Source organism: Hyla sarda, chromosome 7, assembly GCF_029499605.1.
Source record: "Hyla sarda isolate aHylSar1 chromosome 7, aHylSar1.hap1, whole genome shotgun sequence".
In the NCBI taxonomy this organism is placed as follows: Eukaryota; Metazoa; Chordata; class Amphibia; order Anura; family Hylidae; genus Hyla; species Hyla sarda.
The window spans coordinates 159609544-159627792 of NC_079195.1; the positions used below are offsets into that span (position 1 = coordinate 159609544).

At 43.5% G+C, this 18249-nt stretch overlaps 1 protein-coding gene across 2 annotated transcripts in view; it reads left to right on the plus strand.

The window, feature by feature from the left end:
- Positions 1–18249, plus strand: part of SSH3 (slingshot protein phosphatase 3) — a 525251-nt gene that overhangs the window by 427281 nt on the left and 79721 nt on the right. For both annotated transcript variants that reach the window (XM_056531120.1, XM_056531119.1), the window contains exons 12-13: positions 13000–13200; positions 14691–15135. In XM_056531120.1, the coding sequence (XP_056387095.1) occupies positions 13000–13200; positions 14691–15135 (646 nt within the window). The remainder of the gene's footprint in view (positions 1–12999; positions 13201–14690; positions 15136–18249) is intronic.

Here is an 18249-nt window from a genome sequence, read left to right on the forward strand (position 1 = left end):
TTTAGTGAAATTTTTTTTTTTTTTTCATTTTCCCATCCAACTTTAATGAAAATTTGTCAAACACCTGTGGGGTGTTCAGGCTTACTATATCCCTTGTTACGTTCCGTCAGGGGTGTCGTTTCCAAAATGGGGTCACATGTGGGTATTTATTTTTTTGGGTTTATGTCAGAACCACTGTAAAATCAGCCACTCCTGTGCAAATCACCAATTTAGGCCTCAAATGTACATGGCGCGCTCTCACTCCTGAGCCTTTTTGTGCGTCCGCAGAATATTTTACGCTCACATATGGGGTATTTCCGTACTCAGGAGAAATTGTGTTACAAATTTTGGGGGTCTTTTTTTCCTTTTACTTCTCGTGAAAATAAAAACTAAAGGACAACACCAGCATGTTAGTGTAAAAAAAATTTTTTTTTTTTTACACTAACAGGCTGGTGTAGACCCCAACTTTTCTTTTTCATAAGAGGTAAAAGGAAAAAAAGCCCCCAAAATTAGTAGTGCAATGTCTCCCGAGTACGGAAATACCCCATATGTGGCCCTAAACTGTTTCCTTGAAATACGACAGGGCTCTGAAGTGAGAGAGTTCCATGCGCATTTGAGGACTAAATTAGGGATTGCACAGGGGTGGACATAGGGGTATTCTACGCCAGTGATTTCCAAACAGAGTGCCTCCAGCTGTTGCTAAACTCCCAGCATGCCTGGGCAGTCAGTGGCTGTCCGGAAATGCTGTGAGTTGTTGTTTTGCAACAGCTGGAGGCTCCGTTTTGGAAACACTGCCGTACAATACGTTTTTTATTTTTATTGGGGGGACAGTGTAAGGGGGTGTAAATGTAGTGTTTTACCCTTTATTATGTGGTAGTGTAGTGTTTTTAGGGTATGTTCACACTGGCAGAGGTTTACAGTGAATTTACCGCTGGGAGTTTGCGCTGCTGCGAAAAATTTGCCGTAGCTCATACTTGAAGTAGTAAACTTACTGTAAACCCGCCAGTGTGAATGTACCCTGTACGTTAACATGGGGGGCAAACCTCCAGCTGTTTCAAAACTACAACTCCCAGCATGTACTGACAGACCGTGCATGCTGGGAGTTGTACTTTTGCAACAGCTGGAGGCACACTGGTTGGAAAACCTTCAGTTAGGTTCTGTTACCTAACTCAGTATTTTCCAACCAGTGTGCCTCCAGCTGTTGCAAAACTTCAACTCCCAGCATGTACTGATCGCCGAAAGGCATGCTGGGAGATGTAGTTATGCAACAGCTGGAGGTACACAACTACAACTCCCAGCATGCAGAGATAGCTGTTTACTGTTTAGGCATGCTGGGAGTTGCAGTTTTGCAACATCTGGAGAGCTATAGTTTAGAGACCACTGCACAGTGGTCTCCAAACTATGGACCTCCAGATGTTGCAAAACTACAACTCCCAGCATGCCCAGACAGCAAACTGCTGTGTGGGCATGCTATCAGTTGTAGTTTTGCAAGATCTAGAGGTGCACTGTATAGAGATCACTGTGCAGTGGTCTCAAACTGTAGACCTCCAGCTGTTGCAAAACTGCAACTCCCAGCATGCCTAAACAGCTCTCTGGGCATGCTGGGAGTTGTAGTTTTGCAACATCTGGAGGGTTACAGTTTAGAGACCACTATAGTGGTCTCAGACTGTAGCCCTCCAGATGTTGCTAAGTAACTCACCGGCTTCCGTAGGATCCAGGGAGCTGCGCCGTCCTCTTCTTCCGCCGATCGTCGCCCGCTGCCGCCGCTGATTGTCGCCCGGTCCGGGGTGACTGCTGATATCAATCAGCAGGCACCCCGTGCAAATGCCCAGGGGGGTCATCAGACGCACCCCCGTCGGCGATCGGCGCAAATCGCAAGTGAATTCACACTTGCGATTTGCGCCGATTCCGGGTCATACGGGTCTATTGTGACCCGGTGATCCGGAATAGAAGGGGGATCGCGGCTGTCTAAGACACCCACGATCCCCCTGTAGGCATAGGAGTGAGGTGGCAGGGTTGCCACCCCTCCTATCCCTGCTATTGGTCTGCTATTGATCGTCATAGGCGACGACCAATAGCAGACCGGGGGCGGGGGGGGGGGTTAACTTTCGTTTTCCCCGTCCTGCCCACCCACAATAGGCGGGGCAGAACGGGGAACCGAAGGGGACCGGGCACCGATGTCCACTTACCCGTCCAGAGGCTGCGGCGACGTTGATCGGCGGGCGGCGTCACGTGCGTCTGAAGAGGACGGCTGCCGGGATCCTACGGAAGCCGGTAAGTAGATCTGGAGGGCTACAGTCTGAGACCGTGGTCTCTAACTGTAGCCCTCCAGATGTTGCAAAACTACAACTCCCAGCATGCCCAGACAGCTGTTTGGGCATGCTGGAATATGTAGTTTTGCAACAGCTGGAGGGCTGCAGTTTGAGACCACTATACAGTGGTCTCTAAACTATATCCCTCCAGATGTTGCAAAACTACAACTCCTAGCATGCCCACATAGCTTTTTGTTGTCTGGGCATGCTGGGAGTTGTAGTTTTGCAACATCTGGAGGTCCACAGTTTGGAGATCACTGTGCAGTGGTCTAAAAACTGTAGCTCTCCAGATGTTGCAAAACTGCAATTCCCAGCATGCCCAGAAAGCAAACAGCTGTCTCGGCATGCTGGGAGTTGTAGTTGGGTACCTCCAGCTGTTGCATAACTACATCTCCCAGCATGCCCTTCGGTGATTAGTACATGCTGGGAGTTGTAGTTTTGCAACAGCTGGAGGCACACTGGTTGGAAAATATTGAGTTAGGTAACAGAACCTAACTGAAGGTTTTCCAACCAGTGTGCCTCCAGCTGTTGCAAAAGTACAACTCCCAGCATGCACGGTCTGTCAGTACATGCTGAGAGTTGTAGTTTTGAAACAGCTGGAGGTTTGCCCCCCCATGTGAACGTACAGGGTACATTCACATAGGCGGGTTTACAGTAAATTTCCTGCTTCAAGTTTGGACTGCGGCAAATTTTTCGCCGCAGCGCAAACTCCTAGCGGGAAATTCACCGTAACCCACCAGTGTGAATGTACCCTAAAAACACTACACTACACTAACACCTAATAAAGGGTAAAACACTACATATACACCCCTTACACTATCCCCCCCCCCACAAGGGAAAATAGGAAAAAAGCCCCCCCAAATTTGTAACCCCATCTCTTCTGAGTAAGAACATACCCCATATGTGAATTTAAAGTGCTCTGCAGGCGAACTACAATGCTCAGAAGAGAAGGAGCGCCATTGGGATTTTGTAGAGAAAATTTGTCCGGAATTGAAGGCCACATGTGTTTACAAAGCCCCCATAGTGCCAGAACAATGGACCCCCGACACATGTGACCCCATTGTGGAAACTACACCCCTCACGTAATGTAATAAGGGGTACATTGAGAATTTACGCCCCACAGGTGTCTGACAGATTTTTGGAACAGTGGTCCGTAAAAATGAAAAATTACATTTTTCATTTGCACAGCACACTGTTCCAAAGATCTGTGGGGTGTAAATACTCACTGCACTCCTTATTAAATTCTGTGAGGGGTGTAGTTTCCAAAATGGGGTCACATGTGGGGGGGATCCACTGTTCTGGCACCACGGTGGGCTTTGTAAACGCACATGACCCCTGACTACCATTCCAAACTAATTCTCTTTCCAAAAGCTCAATGGCGCTCCTCCTCTTCTGAGCATTGTAGTTCGCCAGCAGAGCATTTTACGTCCTAACATGGAGTATTTCCATACTCAGAAGAAATGGAGTTACAAATTTTGGGGGTAATTTTCTCCTATTTCACCGTGTAAAAATGTAAAATTTAGGGGAAAAACTGCATTTTAGTAAAAAAAAAAATTTTTTTTTTCCATTTACACATCCAACTTTAACGAAAAGTCGTCAAACACCTGTGGGGTGTTAATGCTCAGCGGACCCCTTGTTACGTTCCTTGAGGGGTGTAGTTTCCAAAATAGTATGCCATGTGGATATTTTTTGCTGTTCTGGCACCACAGGGGCTTCCTAAATGCGACATGCCCCCCAAAAAAACATTTCAGCAAAAGTAGCTTTCAAAAAGCCAAATGTGACTCCTTCTCTTCTGAGCATTGTAGTTCGCACGCAAAGCATTTTACGTCCTAACATGGAGTATTTCCATACTCAGAAGAGATGGGGTTACAAATTTGGGGGGGCATTTTCTCCCATTACCCTTTGTAAAAATGGTAAATTTGGGAAAAAAACTGCACTTTAGTGAAAAAAATTTTTTTTTTCATTTACACATCCGACTTTAACGAAAAGTCGTCAAACACCTGTGGGGTGTTAAGGCTCACTGGACCCCTTGTTACGTGCCTTGAGGGGTCTAGTTTCCAAAATGGTATGCCATGTTGGGGTTTTCTGCTGTTCTGGCACCATAGGGGCTTCCTAAATGTGACATGCCCCCCAAAAACCATTTCAGCAAAATTCCCTCTCGAAAATCCCATTGTCACTCCTTCCCTTCTGAGCCCTCTAGTGCACCCGCCGAACACTTGACATACACATATGAGGTATTTCCATACTCGAGAGAAATTGGGTTACAAATTTTGGGGGGATTTTACATCTATTACTCCTTGTAAAAATTCAAAAACTGGGTCTACAAGAACATGCGAGTGTAAAAAATGAAGATTTTGAATTTTCTCCTTCACTTTGCTGCTATTCCTGTGAAACACCTAAAGGGTTAACACACTTACTGAATGTCATTTTGAATACTTTGAGGGGTGCAGTTTTTATAATGGGGTCATTTGTGGGGTATTTCTAATATGAAGGCCCTTCAAATCCACTTCAAAGCTGAACTGGTCCCTGAAAAATTCCGATTTTGAAAATTCTGTGAAAAATTGGAAAATTGCTGCTGATTTTTGAAGCCCTCTGATGTCTTCCAAAAGTAAAAACACGTAAATTTTATGATGCAAACATAAAGTAGACATATTGTTTATGTGAGTCAATGTATAATTTATTTGGAATATCCATTTTCCTTACAAGCAGTGAGCTTCAAAGTTAAAAAAATGCAAAATTTTAAATTTTTTCATCAAATTTTGGAATTTTTCACCAAGAAATGATGCAAGTATCGACAAAATTTTACCATTAACATAAAGTAGAATATGTCACGAAAAAACAATCTCGGAATCAGAATGAAAGGTAAAAGCATCCCAGAGTTATTAATGCTTGAAGTGACAGTGGTCAAATGTTCAAAAAATGGCCGGGTCCTTAAGGTATATTTGGGCTGGGTCCTTAAGGGGTTAAGGGGTTAAAGGGGTACTCCGGTGAAAACCTTTTTTCTTTTAAATTAGCTGGTGGCAGAAAGTTAAACATATTTGTAAATTACTTCTATTAAAAAATCTTAATCCTTCCAGTACTTATTAGCTGCTGAATGCTACAGAGGAAATTCCTTTCTTTTTGGAACACTGATGACATCATGAACACAGTGCTCTCTGCTGACATCTCTGTCCATTTTAGCAACCATTTTAGGACAACAAAAAATAAAGCGTTATTATTATTATAATAACGTCAGCAGAGAGAACTGTGGTCGTGATGTCATCAGAGAGCATTACAAAAAGAAAAGAATTTCCTCTGTAGTATTCAGCAGCTAATATGTACAGGAAGGATTAAGATTTTTTAATAGAAGTAATTTACAAATTACCAGTTGATTTAAAAGAAAAAAGGTTTTCACCCGAGTACCCCTTTAACCACAACTCAGCCAGGTACAGTCCTTAAGGATTCTCCTACAGGCTAGGAGTCTCTTGACTTAATAGTCAGGCACAAGCTTAGTGGTTACGTTGCTGAACTTTGAACTGGAACAAACTTATCACAGTCCTGCTAGGCACAATTCTTGAACTTGGTTGTTGCAAAATAAAAACATAAGAAACAATCTGACATTACTTTAGAGTCTCTTTAGAGGATGTTCTTCCTCACTCTTCTAGTGCCTCTCTGGGTTCCCCTATATCTTCCAACATCAGGGGCAGGTGTAGAATTGACATAGCTTTGCCACACCACATTGGTGAGGGTGGAGTGGTTGATGGTGGGATTAGGCTTACTAGCCGGTATCAAAGTGGGGCAATAGGGCTTGAGTACCATCTCCAAACTAGGATGGACTCATGACCCTTTTGTTGGTACCTCAGGAACAGGCGAACTCTCATGGCTCCGAGAGGGCCTAGGTACATATGTTGGTACCCCAGGGTCAGACAAACTCTCACTGCTCTGAGAGGGTCTAGGTACTGACTTGGGTGGCCGCAACTTTGGCCTACTTTCTTCACCCTGTGCAGAACTTGACTCTCGACGGTATGTAGAAGATGAAGAACTTGACTCTTTGCTGTGCATAGAAGTTGATGAACTTGGCTCTTTGCTGTACATAGAAGATGATGAACTTAACTCTTTACTGTACATAGAAGATGTTGAACTTAGCTGTTGAGGCTCCTCCTCCTTGGGTACGCTGGTGGAGGCTTTAGGAGCGGACCATTTCGGTCTCAAGTTGAAGGGAGCGGACTTCCAATCAGTTGACGGAAAATATTTGAAGGGAAGCTGTGTTGGGGCTGTTGGCCTGGTGACCGCTGCATTCCACTCTCCACGAAGGCTCTGGACAGGGGTGTACTCCACAATTTCACCCACCTCCAAGGTGTAGAACTTCTTATGGAGATATGGCCTTTGCACTGCTCGCCAGTTTATGAGGATGGTCTGCCCAGTGTGGCAGTCAAGGAGTGTCCCATAACCTCTGACCTTGTTGAACTTGGCCACAGTTGCTCTTCTTCTCTCTAATGGCTCCTCCCCTTCTCGGGGGTGACACAGCAACTTGGCGGCCACGCCCAGGGGCGTGGCGCAGCAGGGCTTTCTTCGCTCTCTTTTCCGGCAGCAGTTCGGCTCCGCCTGTGCCGACCGGACCAGAGGATGAATTTTCGCCTCCCCCCCCTTACTTTTCTCATGGCCCCCTTGTATGGTGCACCACAAGCAACGCTCCCATACACAGCAACACGATTTACAGCACATAAATAACGTTTGTTTTCTGGGGGGGGGGGGGAGTACACTTTCACTAGTGGCGACTGTAGTAGGCACACACCCGAATCCTGTTCGTGCGACGCCAAAAAGGCTTTGTGGTAGGCCTCAGGGGTAGGGGTAGTGTAGTCAGGGTATTGCTTCAGTATATCAGGGGTTAAGGTTAACCCTATTGTTCGTGATGCCAGGCTGAGGGCTAGTATGCTGAGGTAATTCTTTGGCCTATCATCGCCCTTCCCAGTAACTATAGGTGCATGCATAAAATGACTGAAGGTCCACAAGGTAGTTGAACTTGAACTTGGATAAACTTTACTTAAAGACTTGCGGTGCATCCAATGAACAGTAACAGTCTCATTAATACAGTCTCCATACACTTCAGTGACTGACAGTTGTTGCGGACCTTCACTTTTGATATAAGTCTTAGAATTTAGGGTAATTTGTGAAGATTCATCCGGATTTAGGGGTTAGATATGGTCCGGTGATCTTGCAGGGTGCTTATTGATTGATAACACTCACAGTTTAGTAAAGATCAGCCATCGCCGCAAGGCTCGGGCCTAACTCACTGATGACAGCAGTGCAGATCCTTCCCTGTCAACAGCCCAGGAGCAAGAGAGAGAGAGTAATGGCCGCTGCTCCCTTATATGGGCAGGGCCGTTTTGGATTGATCCAAGTCAGCTGTCACTCACCGTTACATAGCCTGATGGGTAAACACCTGACTCCCTCCAAAGGTCCTTGAACTACAAACCATAGAGTCTTCGGAACGCATCACGTGACCTGCAGGTCCTGCGACGCTGACTAGGTAAGTACACCTACTATATTAATATAGACATTAACCCCTTAAGGATCGGGGGTTTTTCCGTTTTTGCATTTTCGTTTTTTGCTCCTTGCCTTTAAAAAATCATAACTCTTTCAATTTTGCACCTAAAAATCCATATGATGGCTTATTTTTTGCACCACCAATTCTACTTTGTAATGACGTCAGTCATTGTGCCCAAAAATCTACGGTGAAACGGGAAAAAAAATCATTGTGAGACAAAATTGAAAAAAAAAACGCCATTTTGTAACTTTTGGGGGCTTCCGTTTCTACGTAGTACATTTTTCGGTAAAAATTACACCTTACCTTTATTCTGTAGGTCCATATGATTAAAATGATACCCTACTTATACAGGTTTGAATTTGTCGCACTTCTGGAAAAAATCATAATTTTAAACGTATAAATTTTTCTGCATGAAGTTGTCATCTTCTGACCCCTATATGCACTATTTTGGACTTTGGAATTTTTTTGCGCGCACACCATTGACCGTGCGGTTTAATTAACGATATATTTTTATAATTCGGACATTTCCGCACGCGGCGATACCATTTATGTTTATTTTTATTTTTATTTACACTGTGTTTTTTCTTTTATGGGAAAAGGGGGGTGATTCAAACTTTTAATAGGGAAGGGGTTAAATGATGTTTATTCACTTTTTTTTTGCACTTTTTTTTTGCAGTGTTATAGGTCCCATAGGGACCTATAACACTGCACACACTGATCTTTTACATTGATCACTGGTTTCTCATAAGAAACCAGTGATCGATGATTCTGCCGCATGACTGCTCATGCCTGGATCTCAGGCACTGAGCAGTCATTCGGCGATCGGACAGCGAGGAGGCAGGTAGGGGCCCTCCCGCTGTCCTGTCAGCTGTTCGGGATGCCGCGATTTCACCGCGGCTATCCCGAACAGCCCACTGAGCTAGCCGGCATGGTTTCGGTTTCACTTTAGACGCGGCGTTCAACTTTGAACGCCGCGTCTAAAGGGTTAATAGCGCGCGGCACAGCGATCAATGCCGCGCGCTATTAGCCACGGGTCCCGGCCGTTGTTAGAGGCCGGGCCCGAACCGCTATGACGCGGGGCCACGCCGTGGCCCCGCGTTATAGATCGGGAGTGGACACATGACGTTCCAGTACGTCATGTGTCCTTAAGGGGTTAAAGGGGTATTCCAGGCCAAAACTTTTTTTTATATATCAACTGGCTCCGGAAAGTTAAACAGATTTGTAAATTACTTCTATAAAAAAATCTTAATCCTTCCAATAGTTTTTAGCTTCTGAAGTTGAGTTGTTGTTTTCTGTCTAACTGCTCTCTGATGACTCACGTCCCGGGAGCTGTGCAGTTCCTATGGGGATATTCTCCCATCATGCACAGCTCCCGGGACGTGACATCATCATTGAGCAGTTAGACAGAAAACTTCAAAAGCTAATAACTATTGGAAGGATTAAGATTTTTTAATAGAAGTAATTTACAAATCTGTTCAACTTTCCGGAGCCAGTTTATATATATATAAAAAAAGGTTTTGCCTGGAATACCCCTTTAAATTTAAATAATTTTATTTACAAAAGGGGTGACAAGGGGCTAGATAAGGATGAGGACCCCACCTACATCTAGGGACTCTGACTTTGGGGACCTCGCCACAAGGCAGTGGACGCAATCCGGTGCCGGGACACCACATTTATATATTTTTAAAATAATTGTTACCACTTTTTTTCTCCACACAATGGCCCTGTGTAAGGAGATATTGTCAGATATTTTGTTACATTGTTATTATAGATATTTTATTAGCGGTTATTTTATATGAATAAATACAATTTTGCTTTCATCATAAATCTGAAGCACAGTTCTAATTATTTGTAAATGACTTCTATTAAAAAATCTTAATCCTTCCAGTACTACTTAGCTGCTGAATACTACAGAGGAAATTCTTTTCTTTTTGGAACACAGAGCTCTCTGCTGAATCACGAGCACAGTGCTCTCTGCTGACATCTCTGTCCATTTTAAGAACTGTCCAGAGTAGGAGAAAATCCCCATAGCAAACATGTGCTGCTCTGGACAGTTCCTAAAATGGACAGAGATGTCAGCAGAGAGCACTGTGCTTGTGATGTCAGCAGAGAGCACTGTGTTCCAAAAAGAAAAGACTTAAGATTTTTTCATAGAATTAATTTACAAATATGTTTAACTTTCTGGCACCAGTTGATTTAAAAAAAAAAGAGTGTTCCACCGGAATACCCCTTTAACCCCTTCCATTTTTCCTGTAACTTAAGGCAAATGGACGTTCATAAATGTCCAATACTATGTCCGTTGGCGTGGTGATAGAAACATCCTCTCAGCTGTTCGGAACAGCTGACCGATGACACTATGCAGCTGGGGACCAATCAGAATGGTCCCCTGCTGCTGATCGTTGTCATTAGTCACTCAGTTAGTGACTGACTAATGAAAAGGACTTGCGGGGTTCCGGGCTGATCGGGTCTCTGGTGACCCGATAGCCCAGAAAATAAGGATGATCGTAGCTGTCAGAGACAACTTCGAATCGTCCTGAGGGATAGGAGCTAGGTGGCAGCTGCCACCTCACTCCTATACCCTGCAATTGGTCGTTAGGACTAGCCGACCAATGACAGGAGGGGGGCAGGAGGTTAAGTTGAAATTCAGGGACGGGCAGAGCGGGACCGGTGGCGGGATCGGCACAGGCAGCGGCGGGACCGATGCAGGCAGCGGCAGAGGCAGCAGTAAAGATCAGCGGAAAAGGATCTTTACTGCCGCCTTCCAGGAGTTGCCAAACTACAACTCCCAGCATGCCCAGACTGTCCAGGCATGCTGGGAGTTGTTGTTCTGTAACATCTGGCCCTTCAGATGTTGCAGAACTTCAACTCCCAGCATGCCTGGACAGTCTGGGCATGCTTGCTGTTGAAGTTTTGCAACATCTGGAGGGCTATAGTTTGGACACCATTGCACAGTGGCCTCCAAACTGTGACCCTCCAGATGTTGCAAAACTACAACTCCCACCATGTCTTTTGGCTGTCTTGGCATGCTGGGAGTTGTAGTTTTGCAACAGCTGGAGGTACTCTAGTTGGGAAACACTGAGTTAAGTAACACACTCTGTGTTTTGCAACCAGTGTGCCTCCAGTTGTTGCATAACTACAACTCCCAGAATGCACGGACAGCTAAAGGGCATGCTGGGAGTGTTAGTATGCCTCCAGCTGTTGCATAACTACAAGTCCCAGCATGCCCTTCAGTTGTCACTGCATGCTGAGAGTTGTAGTTTTGCAATGGCTGAAGGCACACTGGTTGCTAAGTTTGTTACCTAACTCAGTGTTTCGCAGCCAGCGTGCCTCCAGCTGTGGCAAACTACAACTCCCAGCATGCACTGATAGACCGCACATGCAGGGAGTTGTAGTTATGCAACAGCTGGAGGCACACTGATTTGCGAAATACTGAGATAAGTAACAAACTCTGTGTTTTGCAACCAGTGTGCCTCCAGCTGTTGCATAACTTCAACCCCCAGTATGCACGGACAGTCAAAGGGCATGATGGTAGTGGTAGTTTTGCAACAGCTGGAGGTTCTCTCCCCCCCCCCCCCAATGTGAATATACAGGGTAAATTCACACGGGCGGGGGTCTACAGCAAGTTTCTTGCTTCAATTTGCTGCATCTCAAACTCCCAGCTGGAAACTCGCTGTAGACCCCGGCTGTGTGAGTGTAGCCTAAAAACACTACACTACACCTACACAAAATGAAGGGTAAAACACTACATATACACATACCCCTACACAGCCCCCCCCCCACCCAAATAAAAATAAAACATTTCTCGTATGACACTGTTTCCAAAATGGATCCTCCAGCTGTTGCAAGACAAGTCCCAGTATTGCCAGACAGCGATTGACTTTCCAGGCATGCTGGAAGTTTTGCAGCAGCTGGAGGCACCCTGTTTGGGAAACACTGTCACAGGGTATTTTTGGTATTGGAGGCAAGTGTAATTCTTTTATACGGGTCCGTCCCAAGTGAATCTCTTATTGGTCCAAGTGATGCAACTAGCTTCACTCTTGAGGAGCCGTTTGCGATTATCTATTCCTGAGGCAGAAAAAACTTTTTCTAGGACCAAAAACTTTAAACTTTTTATATCTCTCTTTGTGTTCTTCCAATATGTTCAAGATTAATCTGTGTAATAGGAAAAAAGCCTACCAAAACTTGTAACCCCATTTCTTCTGAGTATATAAATACCCCATATATGGATGTAAAGTGCTCTGCTGGCGAACTACAATGCTCAGAAGAGAAGGAGCGCCATTGGTCTTTTTGAGAGAGAATGTGTCTGGAATTGAGTGCCATGTGTGTTTAAAAAGCCCCCATGGTGCCAGAACAATGGCTTCTCTCACATGTGACCCCATTTTGGAAACTACACCCCTCAAGGAATGTAATAAGGGGTGCAGTGAGCATTTATGCCCCACAGGGGTCTGACAGATTCTGACACCTTATATTTATTCTGTAGGTCCATACGGTCACAAGGATACCCAATTTATGTAGGTTTTATTTTATTTTACTATTTAAAAAATATTACATGCACCAAAATTGGTATGTTTAAAATTGTCATCTTCGACCCCTATAACTTTTTTATTTTTACCCTTAAGGACACAGTCAGTAAAAAATTTAGCATTTTTGTTTTTTACTCCTCACCTTCTGGGAGCCATAGTATTTATTTAAATGCTTAAAAATCTCCTCTTCTGACCCCTATAACTTTTTTTTCCGTATATGGGGTATATGAAGGCTTATTTTTGTGCTGTGATTTGTCGTTTTTATCACTTTTCTAGAATTTTTTTCTGCTATATGATTTCACCAAAAATTTTCATTTTGTGTTTACCATTGCACCAGTTCCTAGCATTCTTTTGTGGTGGTGACTGATTGGTTAAGAGGGCCTAGCCTGTGGTATTGACGCATAGCTTAGCAGTTGAGACACCCCAGATCAGATGATTAGCAGGCATGTTCGGTCATGGTAAATGCATCCACAGACAAAAACACTTGTTGGGGGAGATCTCACATAGTCCCACACGATAAATTTGTGATCTTACTCAACAGGTTTTCTTTCAATAAACCTTTGTTTTTAAATCTTTAAAGAAAAGAAGAAAAATGCCTTTCTTACCACTGCTTCCCTGTAAGGTGGTGTAAAACTAGCTGTATCATTTGTATCTACAGGCGTCAAGGCACCCATGTGCTTGTGCACTGTAAGATGGGCGTCTCTCGTTCGGCCTCCACAGTTATAGCTTATGCTATGAAGGAGTATGAGTGGACATTTGAAGATGCTTTGAAACATGTAAAGGAAAGAAGGAACATTGTGCAACCAAATGCAGGATTTCTGCGACAGCTTCAGACATATCAGGGCATTTTAGGAGCAAGGTGAGTGCTAACCAAAAATATATGGAGTCAGTATTGCCACATTGGCTATTTAAAGACTAACGCCACTCAATAACTGAAATTGTCATGTAGTTTATGGGGTTGTCTGATATTTGAATAACTCTTATAAAACCCTGTATGAATTGGGATACAGTAATGTTGAATACATAGTGATAAAAATTGAGGATGTATTTGTCTCACAGAATAGTAGATGTGATAGGACACTAAAATATTTTTTGAATGGTTAGAGCTACTATTTTCTTATATAAGGTAACAAAAATCACCAGTGACTATGCTGTTCTCTCTATGCCACATGCAGTCACAAGAGCTAAAGCACCTCTATAGTGTAAGCCTGGGTTCACACAATATTTATGGTCAGTATTTAAGTTGGTATTTTTAACCAAAACCGGGAGTGGGTACAAAGCTCCGGTGCTTAGAGTGCTGTTGCTTATTTATTTATTTTTGGCTAAAAATACTGACCAAATGATATGTGAACCAAGCCTAAGTGTGACATGGATGGTTAAGATGTTGGGGTTAACTAATGTTGTCCTGCCAAAAATAACTAAGAGGATAAGTGGTTGATTGCTGAGACCCCTGCGATCTTTGGAATGGGACCTGACTCTCAGCCAGGAGTGTGTGTAGTAGACTGGCATGAGCTTCATTTTTTTCTATGGGATATGGGAGCACGGAAGAGACCTGAGTACAGCACTCGGGCATCATTGGCGCTCCCACAGAAATGAATGGAGCGTGTGCCGACTTTCGCCATACGCTCCTCGACATATGACATATGCTCCTCACTGAGAGTCGGGGTCCCAGGGGTTGGACCCCCAGAGATCAGCTACTTATCCCCTATCCTAATTTTGGCTGGTGTTCACTTTTAAATGGACACTGCCCGATCCAAAAACTTTTTATATGCTGTTACTAAAATATTTTGGAATATTTATTAAAGAAAAAGGCTCCTGAAAATTCCACCACTAGGGGTCCCATACCTACTGGGACACTAACAGTGCTGCAGCAGCATCAGCTTTTCCATGAGTCTTGGACAAGAGATTACTAATGGACAAGACTGCATGAGCAGACACACCAATTACCCCCCACCACCACAAGGGAGGGCAACGCCCCCTTCCCCACAGAGGATATCTAACACTGTGAGCTACTATTGACAAGAGGTATTTTTATAATAAATATAGGTAGTAGAGGCATAAAAAAAATAGATGTATGGTCAGTATAAGGTACTAAGTAACATATACATTTTTTTAGTCTTGAATGAAATCACAGAAAATAGGCTATCCTTTTTTTCTAAAATTGCTTATTTATGTGGACTGGTTCAACACTTACTTCTACTTAGTACTAAACTGCTGTACAACTACAGACAGGTCCCATAGCTAAAGACTTGGCATTACTGATCTCGGTAAAGAAAACATGATATTTAATGCAATAGTCATTTTTTTTTAAATCTAATGTATTTCTCCTTTTTATCCTGTTTTCTATAGTAAGCAAAGACACAGTTATTTGTGGGACCCAAGCTCTGCACCGCCACCCCCACAACCACCAAGTCTTCCAGAATCTCTGTCAGGGTCTTCTGTTTTATCACTTGCTCCTAGACAGAGGAAAATGAACTTGCGTGCTCTTATGAGATCTATCAGTGAGATGGAGGTAACAGACACTGTACCAGAGGGGAGGAACACATGTGAAGATCATTATGATTGTCATCCAGGGAAGCTGGGCACTGTGTCCAAAAGTAAGGAAAGTGTGTCGGAACAGCTGGACAGTGTATCTTCCATAGAGGAGATTTTATTGGAGGAACATGAGAGTTTTACAGCCCAGGAAGAGCGTTTACATAAAGCAGAGCAGCAAGGTGCAGGCATCCAAAAAGGCAGCTTATCCACAACAGATACAGGTTCTGCATTTCTGGAAGAAAACCCATCTCTGGATGAGGTGAGTACATGTAAGAGATAAATGTGTGGTGTATATGTGTTGCATTAACATATTCAAACACAAAGTTATGCGTGCTTTACATAATAAAAAAATAAAAAAAGATGTTTTTAAAGGGCAGGCTTACACTGGGGATCAAAAGTTTTGGCACCCCAGATAAAAATTTGTATTAATGTGCATAAAGAAGCCAATTAAAGATGGAAGAATCTCGAAAAGGCATCAAATTACAGATTAGACATTCTTATAATATGTCAACAAAAGTTAGATTTTATTTCCATCATTTACACTTTCAACATAACAGAAATAAAAAAATGGCATCTGCAAAAGTTTTGGCACCCTGCAGAATTTATAGCATGCACTGCCTTTGCAAAGCCTGCCAGTGTCATGGATTGTTCTCAATCATCATCTGGGAAGACCAGGTGATATCAATCTCAAAGGTTTTAAATGCCCAGACTCATCTGACTTTGCCCCGACAATCAGCACCATGGGTTCTTCTAAGCAGTTGTCTAGAAATCTGAAACTGAAAATAGTTGACGCTCACCAAGCTGGAGAAGGCTATAAGAAGATAGCAAAACGTTTTCAGATGTCAATATCCTTTGTTCGGAATGTAATTAAGAAATGGCAGTCATCAGGAACAGTGGAAGTTAAAGGAAGATCTGGAAGACTAAGAAAAATATCAGACAGAACAGCTTGTAGGATTGTGAGAAAAACTATTCAAAACCAACGTTTGACTACACAATCCCTATAGAAAGATCTGACAGACACTGGAGTTGTGGTACACTATTCCACTATAAAGAGAAACCTGTACAAATATGGTCTTCATGGAAGAGTCATCAGAAGAAAACCTCTTCTACGTTCCAGATATGTGAAAAGAAGTGATTTATTCACCCAATCAATCCATACAAGCAGTAATGTTTCAATCTACTCAATGAGATCTTTTTCAAGATTTTTTGTAAGACCTCATTGAGTAGGCAGAAACATTGCAGTTTGTATGAATTAATTGGGTGTATACACATAAGAGAAAGCAGGTTTGGTTATATACCCCTGTCACTGACATCTGGCTTTCAGTTCTAGAATGGCCGTGCATAGTTTAATTGCCAACTATTAGATGTTTAAAGTCTATGGGCGGTTGACAGGGGGCTGGCCCACTTAACCCCTTAAGGACGTTAAGGCATTTTTCCATTTTTGCATTTTCAATTTTTCCTCATCACCTTCTAAAAATCATAACGCTTTCAATTTTGTACATAAAATTCCATATGATGGCTTATTTGCTCCACTAATTCTAATTTGCAGTGACATTAGTCATTTTACCAAAAAATCTACGGCGAAACGGAAAAAAAATTAATTGTGCGACAAAATTGAAGAAAAAATTTCATTTTGTAACTTTTGGGGGCTTCTGTTTCTACGCAGTGAATTTTTCGGTAAAAATTATACCTTATCTTTTTTTTGTAGGTCCATTCGGTTAAAATGATATCCTAATTATATAGGTTTGATTTTGTCCTACTTCTGAAAAGAATCATAACTACATGCAGGAAAATGTATACGTTTAAAATTGTCATCTTCTGACGCCTATAACTTTTTAATGTTTTGTATGGGCCGATATGAGGGCTCATTTTTTGCGCCGTGTTCTGAAGTTTTTATCGGTAACATTTTTGCATTGATCGGACTTTTTGATAAATTTTTATAAAATTTTTTATGATTTAGAAAGTGACCAAAAATACGCTATTTTGGACTTTGGAATTTTTTTGAGTGTACGCCATTGACCGTGCGGTTTAGTTAGTGATATATTTTTATCGTTCGGACATTTACGCACGTGGCGGTACCATTTTATTTACACATTTTTTTTTATGGGAAAATGGGGGTGATTCAAACTTTTATTAGGGAAGGGGTTAAATGATCTTTAACTTTTTTTTCCCACTTTCTTTTTGCAGTGTTATAGCTCCCATAGGGGGCTATAACACTGCACACACATCTTTTACCCTGATCCCTGCAAAGCCATAGCGTTCTAGGGGCTTCAGGCTTGGAGCAATCAAAGGCCGATCAGACGCAACAGAGATAGGTGACGGGACCTCCGCTCACATCCTAGCTGATCGGAACATTGTGATTTTATCGCCATAGTCCCGATCAGCCCGACTGAGCTGCCGGGAAGCTTTTACTTTCATTTTGGACGCGGCAATTAACTTTGATTGCCGCGTCCGAAGGGTTAATAGCACGCGGCACTACGATCTGTGCTGTGTGCTATTAGCCCAGGGTCCCAGCTATCATTAGCAGCCGAGACCAACCCGGTGTGATGCGGGGTCACGGCGTTACCCCGTTTTAAGGACCGGGCGCAGGGCATACAGGCACGCCCTACGTCCTTAAGAGGTTAACCCCTTAAGGACCCAGCCCATTTTCATCTTAAGGACCCGGACATTTTTTGCACATCTGACCACTGTCACTTTAAGCATTGATAACTCTAGGATGCTTTTACTAGGAATGTCCCGATACCATGTTTTTAAGACCGAGCACGAGTACCAATACTTTAATTATAGTACTCGCCGATACCAATTACGAGTACTTTTATTTTAAAAGGGAATCTGACACCAGGGTGACGCAGTTTCTGGCGTTGCTTACCGTATGATATGTGGGTTCCTTGTTGTGTACAATGGAGGCGGCTGCTGTAGTATGAGCCAAGATTTCTCTCTTCTCCATTGGACAGAACAAGGAATTTGCATAGGCGGCGAGACCTATGACCAAATGTTGAGCAGCGTTAGAAACCGGGTCACCTGCACTATCTACCTATACATTCAAGTTAGTGCAGGTGACTCTGCTGTAAGATTGTCTCTGCTGTAAGATAGTCATTAGTAACAGTCCCCCTTGTAGACATTAGTAGCAGCCCCCCTGTAGACCACAGTTCCCCTTTAGACAGTGGGCCCCCATTTAAACAGCAGCAGGCCCCCCCTTTAGACAGCAGCAGGGCCCCCCGTTTTGACAGCAGCAGCAGGGCCCCTTATTTGGACAGCAGCAGCAGGGCCCCCCGTTTAGACAGCAGCAGCAGGGCCCCCTGTTTGGACAGCAGCACGGCCCCCCGTTTGGACAGCTGCAGGGCCCCCCGTTTAGGCAGCAGCAGGGCCCCCC